The 25,000-nt window shown below is 48.0% G+C and overlaps 1 protein-coding gene across 3 annotated transcripts in view; it reads right to left on the bottom strand.

The window, feature by feature from the left end:
• The window catches only part of LOC119598211 (microtubule-associated proteins 1A/1B light chain 3C-like), a 45,668-nt gene that overhangs the window by 19,971 nt on the left and 697 nt on the right, over positions 1–25,000 (bottom strand). Inside the window, exons 1-3 of one of the 3 annotated variants that reach the window (XM_037947841.1) lie at positions 16,209–16,226; positions 16,036–16,178; positions 10,295–10,350 (exon numbers count right to left, since the gene is read on the bottom strand). In XM_037947841.1, coding sequence (XP_037803769.1) covers positions 10,295–10,350; positions 16,036–16,063 — 84 coding nt within the window. In that variant the 5' untranslated portion in view covers positions 16,064–16,178; positions 16,209–16,226. Of the gene's footprint in view, positions 1–10,294; positions 10,351–16,035; positions 16,586–25,000 lie in introns of those variants that run through there. The other 2 variants (XM_037947840.1, XM_037947839.1) reach the window with 2 other exon arrangements.

The following is a 25,000-nucleotide window of genomic DNA, read 5'->3' as shown; positions in this document are numbered from 1 at the left end:
CTATTATCTACATGTCATGATTCTCATGGCAAACATGTGATTATTCTCATTAGCATCATGCCTTTATTGCGTGTGTGCGTGTGCGTGTGCGTGCGTGTGTGTGTTTTACCTGCTCGTTACTTTTTCTATTCGCTTGCCCATTATAATTTTTTTTTCTAACCTTTCGTTCTTCTCCCTAATCTTTCGCCCTCTCTATCCTACTTTCCTTATCGCAAGCACCTTCATATCTTCACCCTCCTTCCTCTTTCTCCTCCTCTCCCTCTCTTATTCCACCTTCTATTTCTCCTCTTTCTTTTCCTCCGTTCTCGCTCTTTATTCCCCATTTCCAATCTTCCTCCTCCTCTTCTCGTCTTCCTTCCCTCCTCCTCTCCGCCCTTTTCCAATTTTTTCTCTTTCCCTTTCTTCTTCTTCTCCCCATTCCCTTCACTTTCCCTTCAAACCCTCTCCCTCTCCCTCTCTCCCTTCCTTCCTTCCTTCCTTCCTCCTCGCCCATTCCTCCTCTATTCTCTCTCTCTCTCTCTCTCCCTCCACTCTTGTTAGCACCCAGACCTGTTGTGTCAGCAAGGGAAGGGAGGGGATGGGGGCAAGGAAGGAGAGGGAAGTGGGAGGGGGGGGGTAAGGGAAGAGGGGGTGTGAGAAGAGGCTGAAAAGGGGGAAGAAGATGGGGGGGGGTAGGGGATGGAATGCAATTTCGTAATACAATAAAAAGCTGTTTGTGTGTATTTTCGCAATACATTAAAAAAAGCCGTTTGTGTGTAATTTCATAATACAGTAAAAAAAAATTGTCTGTAATTTCTGACGAAGATATATTGGAAGCCTGTTAAATACACCTCTTGTATTGTGAATATATTCTTTCTCACGAAAGTTTATGGAGACGAAGATTCACTAGCCAGAAAAGTAACGTGAATTAAAGATGCTTGCAAGAAATTATCATATATGGTATGGTAGTGTATGTATGAAAACGAGAGCAAAAGGTGGAGAAGAGAAAATGTATAGTAATGGGGAAGGGGAAGAAGAAGGAGGAGGTGGAAGGGGGGAGGAGGAGGGAAAAATAGGAGGAGGAGGAGGGGGAAGGAGGAGAAGGAAGGATTAGGAGGGTGAAATAGATAGGGGGAGTACGAAGGAGGAAGACGAGGAGGGAAAAGGACGAGGAAGAGGAAGAGGAGGAGAAAGGGAGGAAGAGGGAGGGAGGGAGGAATAAGACAAGGAGGAGGGAGGAGGGGAGGAGGAGAAGGGGGAAATGAGGAGGAGGAGGAGGAGGAGGAGGAGGAGGAGGAGGAGGAGGAGGAGGAGGAGGAAGACAAGAGGTAGACAATGACGGGGGAAATGAAAATGAAGATGGAGGACAACGACGAAAAAAGAAGGAAGAGATGACGGAGGAGGAGGAGGAGGGAGAGATGACGGAGGAAGAGGAGGAGGGAGAGATGACGGAGGAGGAGGAGGAGGAGGGAGAGATGACGGAGGAGGAGGAGGAGGAGGGAGAGATGACGGAGGAGGAGGAGGAGGGAGAGATGACGGAGGAGGAGGAGGAGGGAGAGATGACGGAGGAGGAGGAGGAGGAGGAGGAGGAGGAGCCAGCAACAGCAGGGGCCCCGCAGAACCCGCTCCCTCTCCCTAAGGGCCATGTACGTGTGTATGTCTGTTACCACCTGGCAGCGCGCCCGTTGCTATGGGAGCATCCCGCGCCGGACGCGAGAGGGAGGAATACACGGAGAGATATGACTCGCACTTTGCATGGGGGGGGGGGGGAGAAGAAAAACGAAGAGAAAAAGAAAAACGAAGAGAAAAAGAAAAACGAAAAGATAAAAAGAAAGGGGAATTGGCGAGGTCAGGGAGAACGAGAATTTGTCGGTTTCATTTTTATAAAAATGTATTCATTATTTTTTTTTTGGAATGCAGGCTGTGTTGCGGTCATTTCTGGGAGTTTATTTGTTGCATGATGTTGATGGGGTGTTTCGAACGAGGCGAGAAAGTTGGTTTGGGTTGAACCGAGTGGCTTTTACTTGTATATGCAAAAAGTGGTGACAGCATTCTGATTATTTGCATACGTACATTTCAAATTAATCCAAAAGGTCAGAATAACGGTCATGCAGAAAGAAAAATAAAGAAGGAAAAATAAGGAAGGAAAAATAAAGAAGGAAAAATAAAGAAGGAAAAATAAAGAGAAACAAAGAAAGAGAAACAAAGAAAGAGAAAGAAGAAGGAACAGAGAAGTAAGAAAAAGGAAAAAGAAAAAACGAGGCATGCTGTTGGGACGACCCAGCCCAGTGGGAGTAGCAGACGGCGGCGCCTGTAGTACATGTTGCACGCAGACAGTGCTAGACATACCCCCCCCCCGTTCTTGTCCTTGTCCCCTCCTTACTAGGTCCTAGTCTCTCTTTTTACCTCCCCTCCCCTCCCCTCACCCCCCCCCCTCAACAACTACCCACACATAGCCACATTGTTTTTTTTATCGCCCCTCATCCCCTTGCAACTACATATTGCAAACCCCAACACTCCTCCTCCCCAGCAACTACTCACAATCCCAAACTCCCCCTACCCCCTTCCCCTCCCCCTCCCCTCCCCGGCATATTCCCCCTCCCAACACCCCTTCCTTCCCTCCCCTGTTACCTCCCCCTCCCGTCAACCAATCACAACCTCCCTTTGCTCGACCACAGCCTCCCGTCGACCAATCATGGACTTCCCTTAACCGGCCACGACCTCCCCTCGACCAATCACAGCCTTCCCTCGATCCCGCGCCCACCTGCTCGTTGATTGGGCAAACATGAGCGGGAAAAAAAGTTTAAAAGACGAACAGAGGAAATATAAAGGACATTGGATAACTGAAGAAATAAAGAATCAGTGATTTAACGAATTGAGATAAAGAGAAAGAAAATAAGATAGTAAGGAAAAGATAATGTGGTCATTCTGTTGATTGGAAGGAAGGAAGAGGGAAGGGAGAAGAGTGGAAGGAATTGAGAAAGAGAGGCGGTGGAAAAATGGGGGAAGATGGAAGTGGGAAGAAGGGAAGAAAGAGAAGAAGAAAGAAGAAAGAGGAGGGAATGGAAAAAACGAATGCGGGAAGAGGGAAGGGTGAAGAGGGGTAGGGGGACAGAGGGTGGGGGGGGGGGTAATGGCACGGCAAAGTCGGACGGAGACACATGGCAACAACCCCCCCCCCCTTTCTAAACATCTCCACCCCCTATTCTCTCTACGCTGCTACCCCTTCCACCTTCCCCCTCCTCCCGCTGCCCACCTGCTTGTTGAACAGTGGGTAAACGAGCCTCCATTTGCAAGATTATTCGTTGCAATATATCCCCTCCCTCCCGTCCATCACCCCATGCAAGGGAGGATTTTAGCGCGCCAATGACATCCAATATTTTCGCAATTTCCTCTTTAGTGTTAACCATTATCCTGACCCGAATCAGATTGGATTCAATATAAAGATCAAGTACAAATATCTAAATATTTCGAAGTTTACCTTCTAAAAAAGGTCCAATTCAACGAACAGAAAACGAGAAAAACGAACAGAAAACGAGAAAGCAAAAGAAAACGGGAATGAACTAGAGAAAACGGGAAAGAACTAGATAAAGAGAAACCCTGGAAATCACACGACCTATCTGCACGAACCGGTTTTCGAAGGGAGGAGTGGGTGGCATGCGTCCCAATTTTCCTTTAGCGTGTGAATGGGTATAAGGAAATAAATCTAAAGCAAAGGAGGAGGAAAGGAGGAAGAGTGTGACAGAGAGAGAGAGAGAGAGAGAGAGAGAGAGAGAGAGAGAGAGAGAGAGAGAGAGAGAGAGAGAGAGAGAGAGAGAGAGAATGAATAAAGGAAGTGATGATGGGTACTGCTGTAAGGTAGAATGGAAAAAGAAAGAAAATAGGAAAAACAACGAATTAACAATAACAAAAAAGGACGAGAAAAACAAACAAACAAACAAATACACAAGAGCTTAACAAATACAGCCAGCTAGAAAATAGACGTTTTTTCCCCCCGTCTCGCCGGCTCAGACAACCTTGTTTTCAGGTGTGGCGTCTGCGAGTCATACATTTATACATTTATTCACTCAACTATCTATTTGTTTAATTATCTATTCATTCTATTTAATTATTGTGTGTTTGTGCGAGTGTGGGTAAGTGAGTGTTTAAGAGAGTAAGAGAGAAGAGTGAGTGAGTGAACGAGTGAGTGAACGAGTGAGAGTGAGTGAGTGAGTGAGTGAACGAGTGAGAGTGAGTGAGTGAGTGAGTGAACGAGTGAGGTGAGTGAGTGAGTGAGTGAGTGAACGAGTGAGAGTGAGTGAGTGAGTGAGTGAGTGAACGAGTGAGAGTGAGTGAGTGAGTGAGTGAGTGAGAGTGAGTGAACGAGTGCGTCTATCAGAGATAGAAAAAGTGTGCCATTGTGTCTGTCGGTGTGTCTGTGCGATATACGAGGGTGTCTCAGAGGTGTGCAAACATGCCCGTCCATTGATTCGTCGACCGATCCTTTGCACTTGACAACCCGCGACACATGCACTTTGCAACCACCCCCATTAACCCTGCAACAAGGCATTAACACTGTACTCACCCCCCCCCCCCTTTCTCCCCCGGCCATGAGATCGAGACCGTACACGTGAACCTCACCCCTCCCTCTCCCTCTCCCTCCCCCATCTCCCTCCCCCATCTCCCTCTCCTTCTCCCTCCCCCATCTCCCTCTCCTTCTCCCTCCCCCATCTCCCTCTCCTTCTCCCTCCCCCATCTCCCTCTCCTTCTCCTCCCCATCTCCCTCTCCTTCTCCCTCCCCCATCTCCCTCTCCTTCTCCCTCCCCCATCTCCCTCTCCTTCTCCCTCCCCCATCTCCCTCTCCTTCTCCCTCCCCCATCTCCCTCTCCTTCTCCCTCCCCCATCTCCCTCTCCTTCTCCCTCCCCCATCTCCCTCTCCTTCTCCCTCCCCCATCTCCCTCTCCTTCTCCCTCCCCCATCTCCCTCTCCTTCTCCCTCCCCCATCTCCCTCCCCCATCTCCCTCCCCCATCTCCCTCTCCTTCTCCCTCTCCTTCTCCCTCTCCTTCTCCCTCCCCCATCTCCCTCTCCTTCTCCCGCCTACGTCATCACTGATAATCCCCCTCCCCCCCTACGCGTACCCCCTCACCCCTTGAAGGTTCATGAACCCGGCCTAGCAACAAGAATGGGGGGGGGGGGTAGGGTGTAGGAAGAGTGGAAGGGGGGGGAGGCAATAAAAGGTGGGGAGGGGAGAAGTGAGAAAGATAGGGAGAGCAGGAGGGAGAGAGGGGGAGTAAGAAAAAAAGGGAGAATAAGAATGGGAAAAGAGAAGCAATATGAATGAAAGGAGAGAGAGAGAGAGGAAAGAAAAGACGGACAAGGCACGTAAGTGGCGAAAAAGGCAGGGGAAAAAAGAGAAGAGACCGAGAATGCGAAGGAGTGGGAAAGAGAGGGATAGATAAATAGATAAACAGATAGAGGTGAATAAATCAAGGAAGAGGCAGACAGACCGACACGAGACAGCATCGTGGGCGTGTCGAGTAGGTCAGAACTTTTTCTTCAACACTATAAACCAGGATGCAAACAGTTACAACACTGTTACCAAGGCGGGAGAACACGGGAAGAGGGAGGAAGGGAGAGAGACAGAGAGAGAGAGGGAATGAGAGAGAGAGAAAGAGAGAGAGAGAAAGAGAGAGAGAGGGAATGAGAGAGAGAGAAAGAGAAGAGGGAATGAGAGAGAGAAAGAGAGACAGAGGGAATGTGAGAGAGAGAGAGAGAATGAGAGAGAGAGAGAATGAGAGAGAGAGAGAGAGAATGAGAGAGAGAGAGAGAGAATGAGAGAGAGAGAGAGAGAATGAGAGAGAGAGAGAGAATGAGAGAGAGAGAGAGAATGAGAGAGAGAGAGAGAGAGAGAGAGAGAGAGAGTGAGAAAAAAAATAAAAACTTTTTAAAAACACAACTAAAACGTAGGAAACGACGAGATGGAAAACAAGCGAAAAATAAAAAAAATGAATAATAATAAGGACGCCGAAACCAAAGACAACGGATGCGGACACATTGCCCAAATACCTGATACCGAGGAAGATGAGGAAGCGAGGTATTAGGCAAGCCAGGTAGAAGATGAGGCGGAGGGAAAAAAATCAGATGCGCGAGAGGGAGGGGGGTATAGGAGAGGGAGGGGGGAATAGGAGAGGGAGGGGGGAATAGGAGAGGGTGGGGGGAATAGGAGAGGGAGGGGGGAATAGGAGAGGGAGGGGGGTATATGAGAGGGAGGGGGTATAGGAGAGGGAGGGGGGTATATGAGAGGGAGGGGGGTATAGGAGAGGGAGGGGGGTATATGAGAGGGAGAGGAGGGAGAGGAGGGGGAGGAGAAAGAACAGTAAGGAAGGAGGAGGAAGAACAGGGACGAATAAGGAAGAGGAGGAGGAGGAAGAACAGGAAGGAGGAAGGAGGAAGAAGAACAAGAACGGATAAGGAGGAGAAAGAGAAGACTGATGGAGATGGAAGGAGAGAAATAGGATAAGGATGAGGAAGAGACAAAGAGAGAGGGGGCTGGATGAAGAGAAGCAACAAATGGAAGGAGAAAGAGGATGAGAAGAAATCGGGAATGCTAGAGAAACGATAGGAATGTTCAACGCCACAAAAGATTCAGAAGCATCCCGATAACCCTTCCTTTGTCCTCCTTAACCCCCCGCCCCCCCTTCCCCCCCACACTCAAAGAAAAATCGCTAAAATTCAAATTTTAACTCGTTGGACACCATGGCTCTGCCGTTGCCATGGAAACGGAGGGTCAGAAACGCTTGGACGAAGAAAAAAAAAGAAGACAAAGAAAAAAGAGAGAAGAGAGAAAAAGAAAGAAAGAAAGAAAGAAAAAAAAAAAAGGTTTGCAAAGTGACTGCCAGTTAATGACCAGATGTTGAAAAATTGAGAGACAAGAAACGTGCATTTTTGAAAAAGTTACGTTGAGGAAAAGTGGTTTCTAACTTCCGGGTCCTCGGGGGGGGGGGGGGGGATTATATTAATAGAATAATAGACAAATAGACAGACAGACAGACAGCAACGCCGTCGTAAAAGAGGAGACATGAAAGTCTGCACACAAAAGATGGATAAAAGAAATAATAATAATAATTACAATAACAATGGTAAGAATGATAATCAATAATAATTTTAATATCGTCACCACCACCATAGAAGGAAAATAAATACACAAAACTAAAATAAAAACGAAAACCAGAAAGAGAAAAGAGAGAAGAGAAAAGAGAAAAGAGAAAAGAGAAAAGAGAGAAGAAAAAAGAGAAGAGAAAAAAGAGAAAAGAGAAGAGAGAAAAGAGAAGAAGAGAAAAGAGAAGAGAGAAAGAGAAGAGAGAAAAGAGAAGAGAGAAAAGAGAAGAGAGAAAAGAGAAGAGAGAAGAGAGAAGAGAGAAAGAGAAGAGAGAAAGAGAAGAGAGAAAGAGAAGAGAGAAAAGAGAAGAGAGAAAAGAGAAAAGAGAAGAGAGAAAAGAGAAGAGAGAAGAGACAGCAGGAGAGATAACATAATGGGCCCTCTCCCCATGACACGTGAAGGTCGCCGGCTGCCATACAAACAGGCCGTCATCCACGCGGGCGTTGCCATGGGAACGAGCGGGCAGGCGGTCACGTGACCTCCCTCCCACACAACAACGAATGACACGAGGCATGTTTTTGCTATTAATATCACTGATTAAATCTATCATTATTACTGTTACTGTTATCATTATCATTACTATTATTATTATCAATATTATCATTATCATTATCATTACTATCATTACTATTATTACTATTATTAGTATCATTAGAATGACTTATTACTATTAGTATCATTATTACCATTATCATTAGAATTACTATTAATCCTCAATAGAATAACTTATCACCAGTACTCATTATCATCCTTATTATTACTATCATCATTATCCTCATATCATTCATTTACATACATTAATTAGTTACCATTATTACCCTCAATTATAACAATCCTCAGCAATAGAGGTAACAATTAGTTAGGAAGCAATATATATACAGTAAAATATGAATAGTAAAAGCAATAACATCTTGCGTGGGGACGAAGAAAACGTGAGGAAGTGAAAACAGAAAACGAAAGAAAACAGGAAACAAGGGAAAACAGAAAACGAAGGAAAACAGAAAACGAAGGAAAACAGAAAACGAAGGAAAACAGAAAAAGGAAAACAGAAAACGAAGGAAAACGGAAAACGAAGGAAACAAAGCTTCCATTATTCATCACAATTCATCACCTCAAGTCATCTCAATTTCTGCCTCGGCGATGTCGGCAGTTTAGATTGGTATTTTCAACACTAAATAGAAGAGAAGGGAGAGAGGAGAGCGGGAGAGAGGAGAGAGGAGAGAGGAGAGAGGGAGAGAGGAGAGAGGGAGAGAGAGAGAGGAAGGTGGCGAGGAGTGAGTGGGGGAGAGAGAGGTGGGGAGAGGGGGAGGTGAGAATAGGGAAGGAGGGAGGGAGGGGGAGGCGGAGGGAGAGGGAGAGGAAGGGGAGGGAGGCGGAGGGAGAGGAAGAGGGAGGGAGGCGGAGGGAGAGGGAGAGGGAGGGAGGCGAAGGGAGAGGAAGAGGGAGGGAGGCGAAGGGAGAAGGGGAGACCGGGGAAAGGGAGGGAGGGAGAGAGGATAGTAACACACAAAACGATCAAGGAGAAGACGAACGGAGAGAAGACAAAACCAAATAAGGAACAGACAAACGGCGTGGAGATACAGGGGAAAGATAAATGGAAAAAGATACGAGAAACATTTCCAAGTGAACCCTGACCTAGTTACATAACCGGCAAACAACAGCCGACGGAAACCACCATTAACAGAGACGGAAGAGAGAAGAGGAAGAGGAAAAGGGGGACAAATGGGGGAGGAGGGAGAAATGGGGGAGAAGAGGGAGGGAGGAGGGGAAAAGGGGGAGAAGAGGGAGGGAGAGGGAGGAGAAAAGGGGGAGGGACAAATGGGGGAGAAGTGGGGGAGGAGAGGGAGAACGAGGGAGAGGAAAAGGAAGTTAGAGAAAGAGAAAGATAGAGAGAGAAGAATGTGAAGAGGAAATGGAAGAGAGGGGAGAGACAGAAGAGAATATGGGGGGGGAGCCCTTATCTAACACGCGGAAAGAGGGAATGGGCGTGTGGAGGGGGAGGGGGTGGGCGTGTGGAGGGGGAGGGGGTGGGCGTGTGGAGGGGGAGGGGGTGGGGGTGTGGAGGGGGAGGGGGAGGGGGTGGGCGTGTGGAGGGGGAGGGGGAGGGGTGGGCGTGTGGAGGGGGAGGGGGAGGGGTGGGCGTGTGGAGGGGGAGGGGGTGGGCGTGTGGAGGGGGAGGGGGTGGGCGTGTGGAGGGGGAGGGGGTGGGCGTGTGGAGGGGGAGGGGGTGGGCGTGTGGAGGAGGAGAGAGTGGGCGTGTGGGCGTGTGGAGGGGAGGACGAACAACCGTACAATAATGACCATTGCCTTCCATTACCGCCCGCTTCCGTATCAGTGTGTAGTGTGCTTGTATGTAATGAATCTTATGTTTATATCTGTCTATATTCATATTTATCTTTCTGACTCTACAAATTATCTATCAATCTATCTTTATAGATATCTAGATATACATGCATCTATATCTATATCTATATCTATCAATATATATATATATATCCATCCACCTATATATCTACAAATATCTTCATCTCTCTCTCTCTCTCTCTCTCTCTCTCTCTCATATATATATTGTATTATATATATATATATATATATATATATATATGTATGTATGTATGTATGTATGTATGTATGTATGTATGTATGTATGTATGTATGTATGTATGTATGTATGTATGTATATATATATATATATATATATATATATATATATATATATATATCTATCTATATGTATCCATTTATCCATTCATCCGTCTACTCATCCATCCATCCGTTCATCTATCAATCGGTAACGTTACCAATATTCATTCTGATCATAACAGAAATAACAGGTGAAATTGGCCAAAAAAAACGCTAGGTTAAAGTTAAAGAAAAATGTCTTGGTTGGAGGGAAAAAACACAAAGGGAAAAATTTATCGAATATATTTGCATACAGACTTTCCCCTCTCAATTATATTAATCAAATTCCGAAATGAAAAATTATTTTCGCTAAACCAATTAAACGTTTCTGTTCTCACAACACTTAAGAAGAACCAATTGTATGAAAATGCAAAAAACGGAATGAAAAAAAACGAAGAAAATCAATCAAAATTAACAATAAAACGGTTATCCCCCCCCCCCCCCTTTTCTAGATAATTTCCTCGGAAATTTTCCCCTAATACAGCTATACTTACAGGTATTTTGGTAGGGAATTTCGCCCTTATGTTCGCCACCTCCTCCTTCCTCGTCACTGCAAAGAGGAAAATTACATTAGAAAATCAGTAAATTATAAATAGATCGTCTAAATTTGCATATCCAATCTTCAATTCAATCTTTTAATAATAATAATAAGAATCTGGAAAATACCGACCAAAATATCACGTATATCATATGTTACGTACATAAACACACACACGCACACACACACACACACACACACACACACACACACACACACACACACACACACACACACAGAGAATTACTCATCTATACATCACTATCCAAAGCCCTTATCAGAGAGACGACGAGGATAAACGATATAAATAAATAGAGGAAAAAGCATTTGCAATCCCCAATGCTAATCTCCATGCCTCGCGCTCACCGCCAGCCGACCGACCGCCCCGCTACGTGATATCGTCCGATAAACACTTAAATCGATCTGGCTCATTCCTGTGGTGAAGCGAGGAGGGGAGGAGGGGAGGGGAGAGAGGGGGGGGGGAAATCAGGGGAGGGAAGTGAAAAAAAGAGGGGAAGGGGGGAAGGGAAGAGGGGAGTGGGGGGAGGAAAATGAGGAGGGTAAGGGGGAGGGAAAAATTGAGAAGGGTAAAGGGGGAGGAAAAAAATGAAGGTAAGGGGGAAGGAATATGAGGGAAGTAGGGGGGGGGGATGAGTGGAGAGAAGGAGGGAAAATGACAGGGGAAAGGAGGAGACATGAGGGGGGGGGGAGGAAGGCAATTGAGATGGGGGGGAGACAGCGGAGGGGGAAAAGGGAGAAAGGAAGATAGGAGAGGGAAAAGGGAAAAGGGAGAAAGGAAGATAGGAGAGGGAAAAGGGAGAAAGAGGGGAAAAAGGGAGAATGGAGAATGGGAGAAACGAAAACGAAGACGACGAAGAAGACGAAGAAAAAGAGATGGTCTATGAGACGAGAAAAACAAGATAAAATCGAAAAAATAAAATGAACAAAAAAGGAAGAGAAAGAAAAAGTAAAAGAAAAGGCAAAATAGGTGAAGTTGAAGTAATAACTGGAAGGAGAAAGTCAAAATAAAAAACTTATAAACGCTTACGTGTTGCAAAACGCACGTTGTCACCGACTTAACTGGGGCAATCGTGCAAAACTAAGCCTTACGTAACATACACTTTCGTCCAACTACCATAAACTGTAAATACCCCCCCCCCATCCCTCCCTCCCTCCTCCCCTACCCACGTCCACCCCTTCTCCCTCCCTGCCCTCCCCTACCCCCCGCCCAACCACCCTACCTCCTATCCCCACCCCCTCTCCCTTCCCACACGTATACCACCTGTTAACAAAAATAAATAAATAAATAATCTAAAATTATATATATATATTTTTAAATACTTTTCCTCTCTAAAAACTGTCATCGAAAGATGTAAATACGCGGGATAAATCGAGGGCGGAGTGACTTTGCGGAATAATTAGAGCGTGGGTCTTAGTTTGGCTGAGAGGGAAGGGAAGGAGGGAAGGGAAGGAGGGAAGGGAAGGAGGGAAGGAGGGGAAGGGGAGGAGGGGGGTAGGGGAGGGGAAGGACGGGAGGGAAAGAGGGAAAGGGAGGGAGGGGAGGGAAGGAGGGGAGGGAAGGAGGGGAGGGAAGGACGGGAGGGAAAGGGTGGGGAAGGAGGGGAGGGAAGGACGGGAGGGAAAGGGTGGGGAAGGAGGGGAGGGAAAGAGAGGGGAAGGAGGGAGGGAAGATTAGAAGGAAAGAGGGGAAGGAGGGAGGGAAGATTAGAAGGAGGAAGGGTAGGAAAGGATGGAGGTAGGGAGGGAAGGAGGGGGGAGAAAGGAGGGAAAGAGGGGGAACGAAAGAGGGAAGGAAGGGAATTAATAAATGGAGAAAGAGAGAGAGAAGTAACAGATCAGCCAAAGTTCACCCAACGCCATGACAAAGCCACCACGTAACCACAACAGCCAGGGGTCAAAGGTCAAAAAGGCCGTCTAGTCAAAACTGACCTCGGGAGAGAGAACAGGCGGGGTCATGACCGTGACCTCGAATGAATGGAGGGAAAATTGAAAATAGAGGAGGAAAGGGATGATGATGATAACGAGGAAAAGTAGAAAAGGTGAAAATGGTGAGGAGAAGCTTAAGTGGGAAAAAATCAGAAAGTGTACGAGGAAGGTCAGAAAAATGGATGAAAAAAGAGAGGAAAAGAAAGTGAAAAAAGTGAAATTTAAAGGAAAGGAAAGTGGGCGAAGAGAGATGGCAAACAATAATAAAACACACCAACCTCGTCTCAATATCCCCTCCCCCCCCCCTTTACCAGGTCAAAGGTCATGGTGCAAGATTTCTCAACTGCCCCCCACACCCCCTCCCTCCAAAAAATTTGCATGCCTTTTCTCCAATCAGTAATGACGCTCTCTATTGCATGGCATCGCGTCAAACAGGCTTCCATCATGCATAAATCAGGGTTATAATGTAAAGCCTATTATTTCCCATGTTGCACGACCGGAAACGACCTAGCAAGGCTGTTCACCTTCAACTTTCAACTTGTGCAATCTCTCCAACTAAAAAAAAATGTTATCTTCTTCCTCTGCATCATCATAATTCTTCTTTTAGGACTTTCTCACTTTATTGTCTTTCTCTTATTTCTCCATTCGTTTCTCTTCCTGCATTCTCTCTCTCTCTCTCTCTCTCTCTCTCTCTCTCTCTCTCTCTCTCTCTCTCTCTCTCTCTCTCTCTCTCTCTCTCTCTCTCTCTCTCTCTCTGTGTGTCGTTTTCATAGTTCTCTTCTTCCCCATTCTTTTATTTCCCCTTTTACCTCCTATTTGCTACTCATTTTCTTTCTTCTCTCCCTCGTTCTCCTTCACCTCCAACTTTCGTTTTTTTTCTCTCCCTTCTCCTTCCCTTCCACTTTCCTCTCTTCCTCTCATCGTTCTGTTTCCTTTTACTCTCTTTTGTTCAATCTTGTTCTCTTCTCTCTCTCTCTCACCTTTCCATTATTTTGCCCCCTTCCTTCCTACCTTTTTCCCGCTTCTCTCTTCTTTTTGCATCTTATCTCCTTTCCTTCCCCTCCCTCCCTCATTCTTCCTCCCTCCCTCATTCCCTCCTAATCCTTCCACCAACCCCCTCATTCCCTCCTCCCTCCTCTCACCACCCTCCTCATTCTTCCTCCCTCTCTCCCTCCCCCATTTCCTCATCTCCTCCCCCACCCTTGCGAGGCAACGACGCAAACACGCCGACACCACAGCGATACGTGATGGCCTCCACGTGCTGGCCACATCCTCTCGCGCCGACATTGGAGACAGAAAAAGAGGGGAGACGGAGGGAGGGAGGGAGGGAGGGAGGGAGGGAGGGAGGGAGGGAGGGGGGAGACGGAGGGAGGGAGGGAGGGGGGAGACGGAGGGAGGGAGGGAGGGGGGAGACGGAGGGAGGGAGGGAGGGGGGAGACGGAGGGAGGGAGGGAGGGAGAGTGGTGAGTGGGGGGATGAGAGGGAGACGGAGGGAGGTAGGGAGGGAGAAAGGGAGGGGAAGTCGGAGAGAGGGGAAGTGAGAGATAAAGGTAGAAAGAGATAGAGAAAGAGAAAGAAAGAGATAGAGATAGAGAGAGAAAGAGAGAGAAAGAGAAAAAGTATGTGCATGGCAAAAAAATACGTGTAATAAAGAGAGAGAGAGAGAGAGAGAGAGAGAGAGAGAGAGAGAGAGAGAGAGATGACTCAGACCCTCCCCTCCCTCGGCCTCGCTTGTAGACACACCATATAAGGCGCCAAGCGGACGGGGGGGGGGGGAGGGGGGGCCAGCGGGGACAGGATGTGTAAGATGAAAATGAGTTCAACATTTTTCTTCTTTTTTTTCTGAAGACGAGGCTTTGCAAATACCATGCGTTGCAATTATATATTCGCCACACGACCATTTTCTTCCGAAGGTGGTGTTATTGCAAATAGAGGTAATTGCAATATGCATAGATCATAAAATACATAAAATATAACCCAAAACTATTCATACTCTGGCACGTGACGGCCTATTTCGCAGGTGTGCATCCGTGCGTTCATCCGTACGTACAGGACAATCATGGCGATGCTCTGCAACCAACAAGTACGTGTTGAATACAAGCACAGGTTACACACGCAGGGAACAAGCACAGGTTCCAGGTAAGAAAACAAGCACAGCATACAGTTTCAAAATGCAAAGGCAGATACAGCTACAGGGATTAAGTACAGGGTACAAGTGCAAGGGCTTAGCACACGGGACATGCGCAGCGGACAGTGCAAACAAGTGTCACCCTGAGAGTGCCATTTGCTCAGTCTGGCGACCCGGTTCTGGCTCCCGGCGGTGACGTCACACTTGCAGCGCTGACGTCACGCGGGTTGCCCGACCAGAACCACAAAATCAAGGAAATTCACAAGTTGCAAGGATGCGACCTCTGCGTCGCCAAAATGTACCAACGGGTGTCATGATTATGCACGAAAATAAAGACTTAGCAAACCCAAAATACATAACAAAAAACAAGAAATTAAAACACTTTTTTGTAAACAAAAACAAAAGCAAAATCCTAACTTCGCATGGCAGAACTTAAGGGCAAATATATACAAATCCATCACGAAGGATTGAGGGGGGAGGGGGTCGACATAACCCTCCCACTCCTCCCCTTCATCCCAACCCCCCTTCACGCCCCTCCCCCATCCCCAAACAACCTTGAACATCGGAGGAAAGTCATTCTATCTACGCAAAATCTGAAGACACGCCTACTTCGTCCTCTTATCTCTTATCTCTCTTCTCTTTTTATCAACGATGGCCTGTTTGGGAGGATCAGAACCACATGCATTTGATGACTGATTATCAATATGGTTGCCTGTTGTTGAGGTGAAATGTATAATCTATCGAAATCTGATAGGATTGTTGGGAAAATTGTGGTTGAGCGGATTGCATGTTTTCTGTTGAGAGGGTAAACAATAGTATTTGCATTTTATCATCATTCTTCTATCAGCTTGAGTAAACAGCGAATTAAGTCGCATTATGATGGTTTCCTCATTATGATGTCTGGACCACCACCCTCCCACATGACAACGATAGGCTAGTGAATAACCCGGCTTTTACGAGTGAAAAACGGAGGAATGTAACCCTTTTGGCAGCAGAACCGAAGAACCACTCTTGCACTTCACTCGACGTGGAGGAGAAACCTTACGTAGCCTTAGGGTATTAGGTATCCTACCTTATGCCTTCCTCCCCTTCTTAAGGTCTTAGGGAACCTGCTTTAACCCCCTACCTTAAGTCATGGGGAGGGGATGATAGTCCGTTTGATTTTCATAATGAAACGGAGTAAAATGAACCAGTTCGTCATTGCCCTCTGAACTTCACAGCTTTTGTGCTATAAAATAAGTTCCGTGGAGGTTTATTATGAGTGTCATATGAAGATATAATGACAAGAGATAGACGGGGGGGACATCGATAGATCAATAGGTAGAGAAGCAAAGACTGAATCAGACAGAGAGAGAGAGAGAGAGAGAGAGAGAGAGAGAGAGAGAGAGAGAGAGAGAGGAGAGAGAGAGAGAGAGAGAGAGAGAGAGAGAGAGAGAGAAACAGAAAGAATGAATGAACCTTATGAGTAAGCTTATCTTTCTTCAGTCAATGAATGAGTGAGAAGGGGGAGGGGGGTAGGCGGAGACCTAATACAACCTGCATGCTAATCCCAACACTTCACCTTATCTCTCTCCCTCCCACACACACACACACACAATCACACACAAATTGAGACTTCTTACCTGGCGTCTTGATCTCGAACTCCCTCATCTTGCCTTCTCTTACACACACTACACTACGTCTTGTAAGTGTGTAAAAGTCTCTCTTGGGAGTAAAGGTCGGGGGAGAAGGGGGAGGGAGAGGGGAGGGTAGGCGGTAGAGGAGCCTGGGCGGGGAGGGTAGGCGGTAGAGGAGCCTGGGCAGGGAGAGGAGGGAGAGAGGGAGAGAGAGAGGGAGAGGGTAGGGAGGGAGGTCTGCACACGACCTCAACAAGGCCGTTCGGTTCCGCAGATATCGAATACGGAATCGTCAATCATTCACAACGAAATTAACCGAAGTTAAGTCGCGTTCGTTTCACAACTGTTCGTTCGCTCACAGGTCTGATTTCCTATTTGTCTCTGTTTCTCCTACGAATCCGAAGTCGCTGCCGCCAAGCCACGTATCCAAAGCGAACAGAACACCGAAAATGTGTCACAAGAGCCACGGCGGACACACATGCAGCTCACTCGGCGGTGTACACATGACTGAGCAGCCACGGCGGGACTTCTAGTGTACGTGAGGGCCGAAGCGTCGTGTGTAAGTACATGTGTGCGTGTCTGTGTGCACCCTGGCGCCAGTGAGCCGCTGTATCACAAGGTCAACGCACAGAGCTCGATTTTTTTATTTTATTATTTTTTTTACGATCCTATGACGTCTTATCTCCCTCATGATCGCTTATCAGATAAGAGTGGTTGAAACCGGTGGCAAACATACCGCCAGGAGCGGGGAAAGGGAAGCGGGGAAGGGGGAGGGAAGCGGAAGGAGGGTGAGGAGAAGGGGGAGGGAAGGGGAGGGAAGTAAGTGAAAGGAAGCGGATGGGAAGAAGAAAAGTAAGCGATATGAAAGGAGAGGAGGAAGGTAAAGAAGAGGAGAGAGGGGAAGGGAAGGAAATAGGGGAAGGAAAGGAGGAGAGAGGGAAATGATGGAGGAAGTAGAGAAGGATGGGGGAAGGATAGGGGGGAAGAATGTGGAAAGAGGGGAGATGAAGACAAACAAGGGAGAGGAGAGGGAAGGGTTACAGAATCGAGTAATGGAATGGAAGGGAAAGAAAGAGGAGTGGGGGAGAGGGAAGGCAAGGCAAAGCAAGGCAAGGGAAGGGAAGGGAAGAGAAGGGAAGGGGTGGACAGGGAAAGGAAAGGAAGAGAAGGGGAAGGGAAGGAAAAAGAAGGGAAGGGGAAGGGAAGGAAAAAGAAGGAAAGGAAAGGGAGGGAAGGGAAAGGGAAGGAAAAAGGAAGGAAAGAAAAGGCAATGTCGGAAGTAAATGAAGGGATCTGTCTCTCCTCGGTTGCACGCCCAAATATTGCTTGCAAGGCCGATCCGGCACCAAAAGGTCCAGCCCAAATGCTTCTGTTCCCGTCCCCTTCTCAATAAGCCTGGTCCCAGCTTGCAATGGCTATGTTGCAGCCTATCAACAGCCGACGCAACCACGCCCTAGTGTAATGATTTTCCTTGAGAACCGAGAACTCTCCGTGCAATGCTTCCGGCTTTATGGGGAAGGGGGGGGAGGGGGAGGATGGAGGAGGGGGAGAGGGGGAAGGAGGGGGAGAGGGAGTAGGGAGAGGATGGAGGAGGGGAGGGGGAGGGGAAAGGGGATAGGGGGGAGGGAGGGGACGGAGGAGGGGAAAGGGGTAGAGAAGGGAGGGAGGGGAAGAGAGGAAAGGGATGGGAAGAGGGAGGAGAGGGGAAAGGGGGGAGGGAGGGGGGGGAGGAGGGGAAAGGGAGGGGAGGGAGGAGGAGGGGAAAGGGAGGGGAGCGAGGAGGCTGAGAAGGAGGGAAGAGGGTGAGAAAGAGGGAAGAGGGTGAGAGAGAGAGAGAGAGAGGGTGAGAGAGAGAGAGAGAGAGAGAGAGAGAGAGAGAGAGAGAGAGAGAGAGAGAGAGAGAGAGAGAGAGAGAGAGAGAGAGAGAGAGGAGAGAGAGAGAGAAGAATGATGGAGTGAACAATCTTCAATAACCAGCCCCATGTACCCATTCACCCCTCTCAAGGATACCAGCGCCCGGCCCAAACTGAACGAAAAAAAACAACAACAAAAAAACGAAAAGGTTGTGCCTCCCACTACCTCCCTCTTCCTTTATTTCCATCTCCTTCTCCTTCTCCTTCTCCTTCTCCTTCTACTCCTCCTCCCTCTCCCTCTATCTCTCTACCATCCAAATCCTTGGTTCCTTCGCCTTAATAAAAGATTTAAACCTTTTGACATGAATCACAGCAGCCAACTTCGTCTCGAAAGGATAACAGAGATAACATAGGGCCGATAAAGAGGCGTAAAAATGAAAAGACAACAATTCTCGACTGAATTATCTGAGGTCATATATCACTGCTCTAAATGCATTTTTTCCCAAAGACATAGAAGGAACATAACATAATTATATTAAAACATTCAAATAGGCCTACACACTGCGGAATTATTTCTCGGGTTAGGCAAGCATGAAGGTAAAAACCACACAGACACATTGCGGTCGCTTCAAATATGTGAATATACATGTACGTTTAAAAGCCATGTTTGTATAAAAAGCATGTACGTATAATGGGGATGTACGTACAAAAGCCTATGTACGTGTAAATGCCTATGTACGTGTAAAAGCCTATGTTACGTGTAAAAGCCTATGTACGTGTAAAAGCCTATGTACGTGTAAAAGCCTATGTACGTGTAAAAGCCTATGTACGTGTAAAAGCCTATGTACGTATAAAAGCCATGTACGCATAGTTGTGTACGTAAATATCTACCATATGATCTCTCTTTCAACCCCACCCTCAAACGTAATATTTATTATGGCAAACCGGCAACTCGACCGTCTGTCCCACTGTCTGTTCACATCTCACGTATTTCCTCCTTCCTCTTCCTCCTCTTCTTCCTCCCTTCCCTCTTCCCTCTCCTCTTCAAGTTGCGTTGTTCCTGCCATTTATCCAACTTCTTGGCTCTCTCTTGCAAGAAAGGTGCAACTGATGAATGGTGTGCAAGGTTGAGAGAGTAGGGAGGGTTGCCAAGTTCTCATTTATGGCGGAAGGAATTCAGTGGGGGAGGGGGTAGTGATGGTGGTGGGGGGTAGTGGTGGTGGTGGTGGGGGGGTAGTAGAGGGCAGGGGGTGTTTAAAGAATGTCTGGGCCAGTCTGGTTCACTATCCGAAGGAGGAAGGAGGAAGGAGAATGGAAGGGAGGGAGGGAGGAAGGGAAGAAAGGAAGGGAGGGAGGAAAGGAGGGAAGGAGAATGGAAGGAAGGGAGGGAGGAGGGAGGAAAGGTGGAAGAAAGGGAGAAGGGAGGGAAGAAAGGGAGGAGGGAGGGAAGAAAGGGAGGAGGGAATGAGGAAAGGAAGGAAGGAAGGAAGGAAGGAAGGAAGGAAGGAAGAAAGGAAGGACGAGGAACGAATAGCGGAAGGGACGGAGGAGGAATGAGAGGGAACAGATGGACTAAACGGAGACTAAAGGAGGGAGGGAAGAAATAAAGGAGGGAAGCAGAAAGAACCAATAAAGAGAGCACGTGTGAACAAAATATAAAACCAGGACGATGAAATACAATACGAAACGGACGCAAAATAACAAAAAATAAAATAAAATAAAACTGATGTCCCCCCCTCCTCCTCCTACCTTCTCCCCCCCCCCCACCACCACCACTACACCACAACCAGAAGCTCCCCTTTAAACCCCACACAAGGCGAAAAGATGGGGAAGGAGAAGAGAGAGAGCGAGAGAGAATGAGAGAGAGAAAGAGAGCGAGAGAGAATGAGAGAGAGAAAGAGAGCGAGAGAGAATGAGAGAGAGAAAGAGAGCGAGAGAGAATGAGAGAGAGAAGAGAGCGAGAGAGGAGAGAGAAGAGAGAGAGAGAGAGAGAGAAAGAGAGCGAAGAGAGAATGAGAGAGAGAAAGAGAGCGAGAGAGAATGAGAGAGAGAAAGAGAGCGAGAGAGAATGAGAGAGAGAAAGAGAGCGAGAGAGAATGAGAGAGAGAAAGAGAGCGAGAGAGAATGAGAGAGCGAGAGAGAGAGAGAGAGAGAAACAGTGATAGACAGAAAGACTGACAAACAGACACAGAAACAGACAGCCTTGTTCCCGCGGGGGACTTTAATACCGCATCCCCTTCCCCGCTTGTTGCTATTAAAGTCCACCTTCGCTCAAAGACCAGGCAACTTTAATCTGAACAACCAGACAGTCTGGAGTCCATGTCTGGCGCTCGGGTTGTGGCAGTGGTGGGCGTTGTGGTAGGCGTGGTTGGTGTTGTGGTAGGCGTGGTTGGTGTTGTGGTAGGCGTGGTTGGTGTTGTGGTAGGCGTGGTTGCCGCTGTGGTAGGCGTGGTTGCCGCTGTGGTAGGCGTGGTTGCCGCTGTGGTAGGCGTGGTATCTGGTACGACTTCTAACTCCACCATTATCACTATTAGGCTCTATCATTGTAAAATAACAATTATCTATAATTGTCATAAAATATGTAATCACCATAAAAAATGATACTTTTAATAAGCGCTGCCATCACCGATTAAAAAGTACGCACATGAAACACAATACATACATGTGCGCAAGCTACTGAAACTACATTCACAAGGATAATCCATTTTAAGAGCAAGATGAATCGGTATATATTTTACGCGATGATAAAATACGCAGAACATAATGCCATTCCATTAAAAATTGAAAAGGAAGAGGGAAGGGGAGGAGGGGGAGGGGAGTGTGGGGAGGGGAAGGATAGACGGGGGGGTGGGTGGGGGAGAGGGGGGATGGGGGAGAGGGAGGAAAAGCAAAAAGAAAAAGAAAAAAAAAGAGAAAAGGCAAAGGATAACAGAGAAACAGGGACACGACAAAGACACCAGAGCTTCCTATTCTCTGGATAAAGGAGCTGTCTCTAATGAAAGAATCAGTGGGCAGGATTGTGGGTGGGTGGGTGGGTGGATGGGCGGGTGGATGGGTGGGTGGGTGGATGGGTGGGTGGGTGGGTGGGTGGATGGGTGGGTGGATGGGTGGGTGGATGGGTGGGTGGATGGGTGGGTGGATGGGTGGGTGGATGGGTGGGTGGGTGGATGGTGGGTGGGTGGATGGGTGGGTGGGGGTGGGTGGGTGGATGGGTGGGTGGATGGGTGGGTGGATGGGATGGATGGGTGGGTGGGTGGGTGGATGGGTGGGTGGGTGGGTGGATGGGTGGGTGGGTGGATGGGTGGATGGGTGGGTGGATGGGTGGGTGGATAGGTGGGTGGGTGGGTGGGTGGGTGGGAGAGAGAGAGAGAGAGAGAAAGAGTGGGTTGTGGTGAGTGAGTGCGTGAGTGAGTGGATGGGTGAGAGAGAGTAAGTGGGTGGGTGAGAGTGAGTGGGAGAGCGAGAGGCAGGGGCGTGGTGAGGGAGAGCGAGAGGCAGGGGCGTGGTGAGGGAGAGCGAGAGGCAGGGGCGTGGTGAGGGAGAGCGAGAGGCAGGGGCGTGGTGAGGGAGAGCGAGAGGCAGGGGCGTGGTGAGGGAGAGCGAGAGGCAGGGGCGTGGTGAGGGAGAGCGAGAGGCAGGGGGGTGGGTGAGGGAGAGCGAGAGGCAGGGGCGTGGTGAGGGAGAGCGAGAGGCAGGGGCGTGGTGAGGGAGAGCGAGAGGCAGGGGCGTGGTGAGGGAGAGCGAGAGGCAGGGGCGTGGTGAGGGAGAGCGAGAGGCAGGGGCGTGGTGAGGGAGAGCGAGAGGCAGGGGCGTGGTGAGGGAGAGCGAGAGGCAGGGGCGTGGTGAGGGAGAGGTAAGAATGAGGCGAGTGTGACGTGTATAAAGGGGATAGAATAGAGAGGAGAGAAGATAAAGGTTACGAGTACAAGTTTATGAATAGAATAAAGATAAAAAAAACAGACAAGGACACGGATAAACGAGTACAAAGGAGACGCGAAGGAGAAACAAACAAACAAACAAACGAAACGACAATGAACCTGGGTCACGAGGCCGTAGCAACAAGAGCAGATAAAACCCGAGGTCACACGGGGGAGGGGGGGGGGGAAAGGGTCAAACAGAACACTGCAGCGATATAGTGAAGGTCAAAGGTGATGCTACGGTCAGAGGGTCATGCTTAGTAGAAACAGACGACAAAAAAGGTCAGACGACAAAAAAGGTCAGGAAGTTTGTTGAACGAGGTCAATATCGATCGAAGGTGAAGGATGAATGATACGAATGAATGAGGAGGAGAGGCAGAGGGGGAAATGAAGGGACGGAGAGAGGAAGAGGGCGAAAGAAAGGGAGGTACGGATGGATGGATGGATGGAGGGAGGGAGAAGGAGAGATGGGGTGAGAGGAGGAGGGGGGGGCAAGAGCAGGGGAAAGAGAAAAATAAAGGAATAGATAAAGAGAAAGAGAAAGAGAGAGGAGGTGAGAGGAGGAGGGGGCAAGGGCAGGGGAAAGAGAAAAAGAAATAGAAAAATAGAAAGAGAAGAGGGAGAGGGGGTGAAGGGGGAAGGGCGGAATAAGAGTGACAGTAAAAAAGAAAAGAAAAAAGGGGGGAAGCGAAAGAAATCAAAACAAAGAAATAAAGATAAACAAGAGAGAGAGAGATCGAGAGACAAACAGAAGGGAAAAGAGAATAGGTTGATAATCACTGGACCAAGCAAAGCGAGGAAGGTCACAGAGAGAAAGGACAGAGACAAAGGGAAAAGTGAGGGGGAGAATGAAAGAAGGGGGGCGGGAGCACAAAGGGACATTTAAATATATTTGGGGAAGAGATGAAACGGAGAGAAAAGAGAATGGAGAATGGGAGGTCGAAACCGCAAGGGCAACTTTTAGGATAGGGAAAGCGAAAGTGATTATAGGAAAGGAGAGCTAGAGGGAGAGACAGCAACAGAGATAGAGAGGAGAGGAAAGGGGAGAAGAAGGGAAGGAGGGAGGAGAGGGAGAGGGAGGGAGAGGGGGGAAGGAGAGAAGGAGAGAGAAGGGAGGGAGGAAGAAGAAGGAGGAGAGAGGAGAGGAAGGGAGGGAGAGAAAGGAGAGAGGAAGGGAGGGAGAGAGAGGAGAGAGAGAAGGGAGGGAGAGAAGGAGAGAGAAGGGAGGGAGAGAAGGAGAGAGAGGAGGGAAGAGAAGGAGAGAGAAGGGAGGGAGAGAAGGAGAGTGAAGGGAGGGAGAGAAGGAGAGAGAAATGAAGGAAGTGAAAGGGAGGCGGAAACGGAGAGGTAAAACGGGGGTTATCGAGGGAGAATAGACTGTAACAGGAAAGGACGGGAGAGGTGGAGGACGAGGAAAGGAAATCCAGAAAGTGAAGACAGGGACAGCAAAACACAGAAGGGAAAGAGGCGGAGGACCAAACATAACAAACTGTACACACACACACACACACACACACAAGCAGCACAGCAACACAAGGGAACACAGCAACGAACACGAGCAGACGGAAAAGAGAGCAGAGAGGAGAACAGCAGAGATGGAACAGGATAGAAGAAAGGGGAAGGTATAAGAGGATCGATATGAGAGAGGAAGAGGCGAGGAGAGGAAGAATGAGAGAGGGAGACGCAAGTAATTACTGATGGTGGAAAGGAAGGGGAGAGGGAAGGGAGGGAGGAAGGGGAGAGGGAAGGGAGGGAGGAAGGGGAGAGGGAAGGGAGGGAGGAAGGGGAGAGGGAAGGGAGGGAGGAAGGGGAGAGGGAGGAGGACGACGACAAAGCATAATGATGATGAGTGGAGTGGGAAAGGGGGGAGGAAGAAGGGGAAGGGAAGGAGGGAGGAGGAGGGAATGAGAAGGAGGAGGATGATGAGGGAATGAGAAGGAGGAGGATGATGAGGGAATGAGAAGGAGGAGGAGGAGGAGGGAATGAGAAGGAGGAGGAGGAGGAGGGAATGAGAAGGAAGAGGAGGATGAGGGAATGAGAAGGAGGAGGAGGAGGGAAGGAGGAAATGAAGGGGCAGGAGGAGGGAAGGGAGGGAGGGAGGAGGAAGAGTACGGGGAATGGCAAAAGAGGGAAAAACCAGGAGAGAGAAAGTACCGCATGCGCATTCGAGAGGGAACGGAGGAGAGAGGGGGAGGGGGGGGGTTGTCGCGAAACCGAACCTTCCAGAAGAAATCGCTAATGAAAGACTGGAGGAAACACTTCAATCAGACGCCTCAACTAACAATAAAAACGAAACGAGCCGCCATGAAAACAGATTTCCTAATCTTCACATTTATGACACTTAACTATACCCCCCTCCCCCCTCTATCCCGCCCACCTAGCTGCTCCCATGGCAACAAGCACAATACGGGGTCAAGACACAATTACCAAGGACCGCGATCGTAATACCGAGGCAAGAGATTCGTGTGCGTACAGATGAACCCCCGAATCATACTGGCTGGCTAGCGCTAAAAATATAAACCCCAATACTAATAATCAGCTGGTAGACTTATTCTACTGTTAATTCTGGCATTACGGGGCAGACATCAGGAAATAAGATTTACTAGGTACATAATGGTATCAATAGTATATATTGTTATCTATTCCAAGGGAGCTGCTATCAACACCACTAATCTCGAAATATCCCTTGCTCTAGGCTATCTCTTAAACCGAAGTTTACGGCATCACTAAATGTTCCCTCTGCTTTTGACATTTTGACCTTAAATGGAGTGATTAGCTGGATCTCTTAAATTTTTGGACAGATGTTAAAATCCTGGCGTGTGTCGGGGGACGAAAAATGCAATATATAAACACTAGTTGAAAACTCGAATGTCTTGTATATTTACTCATCTGTGAGATATTAAAGATTATATTCCAAACAGACGAGAGAATTATTATACCATATCCCCTAATATTTAATGCAATTCTGTAATGAACGAATTTATCGAACGCAAGTTAAATTGGTATTTAAAATCCTAGATGATAACCCTTTAAAGGATCTGCCGGTATACGTCAAAAATTGTATCCCATCATGTCAGTTCAATTCCCACATTTCGTGCATTAACACATTCCTCGCCCAATATTAGCCAACCACACATCTGTTAACCAGAATAATCTGCCTATGTTATAGTGGCATAGAGAGGCTGTGTACGTCAGCCCCTA

This window comes from Penaeus monodon, chromosome 41 (genome assembly GCF_015228065.2).
Source record: "Penaeus monodon isolate SGIC_2016 chromosome 41, NSTDA_Pmon_1, whole genome shotgun sequence".
NCBI classification, from domain to species: Eukaryota; Metazoa; Arthropoda; class Malacostraca; order Decapoda; family Penaeidae; genus Penaeus; species Penaeus monodon.
This window is presented reverse-complemented; position numbering and strand designations above follow the sequence as displayed.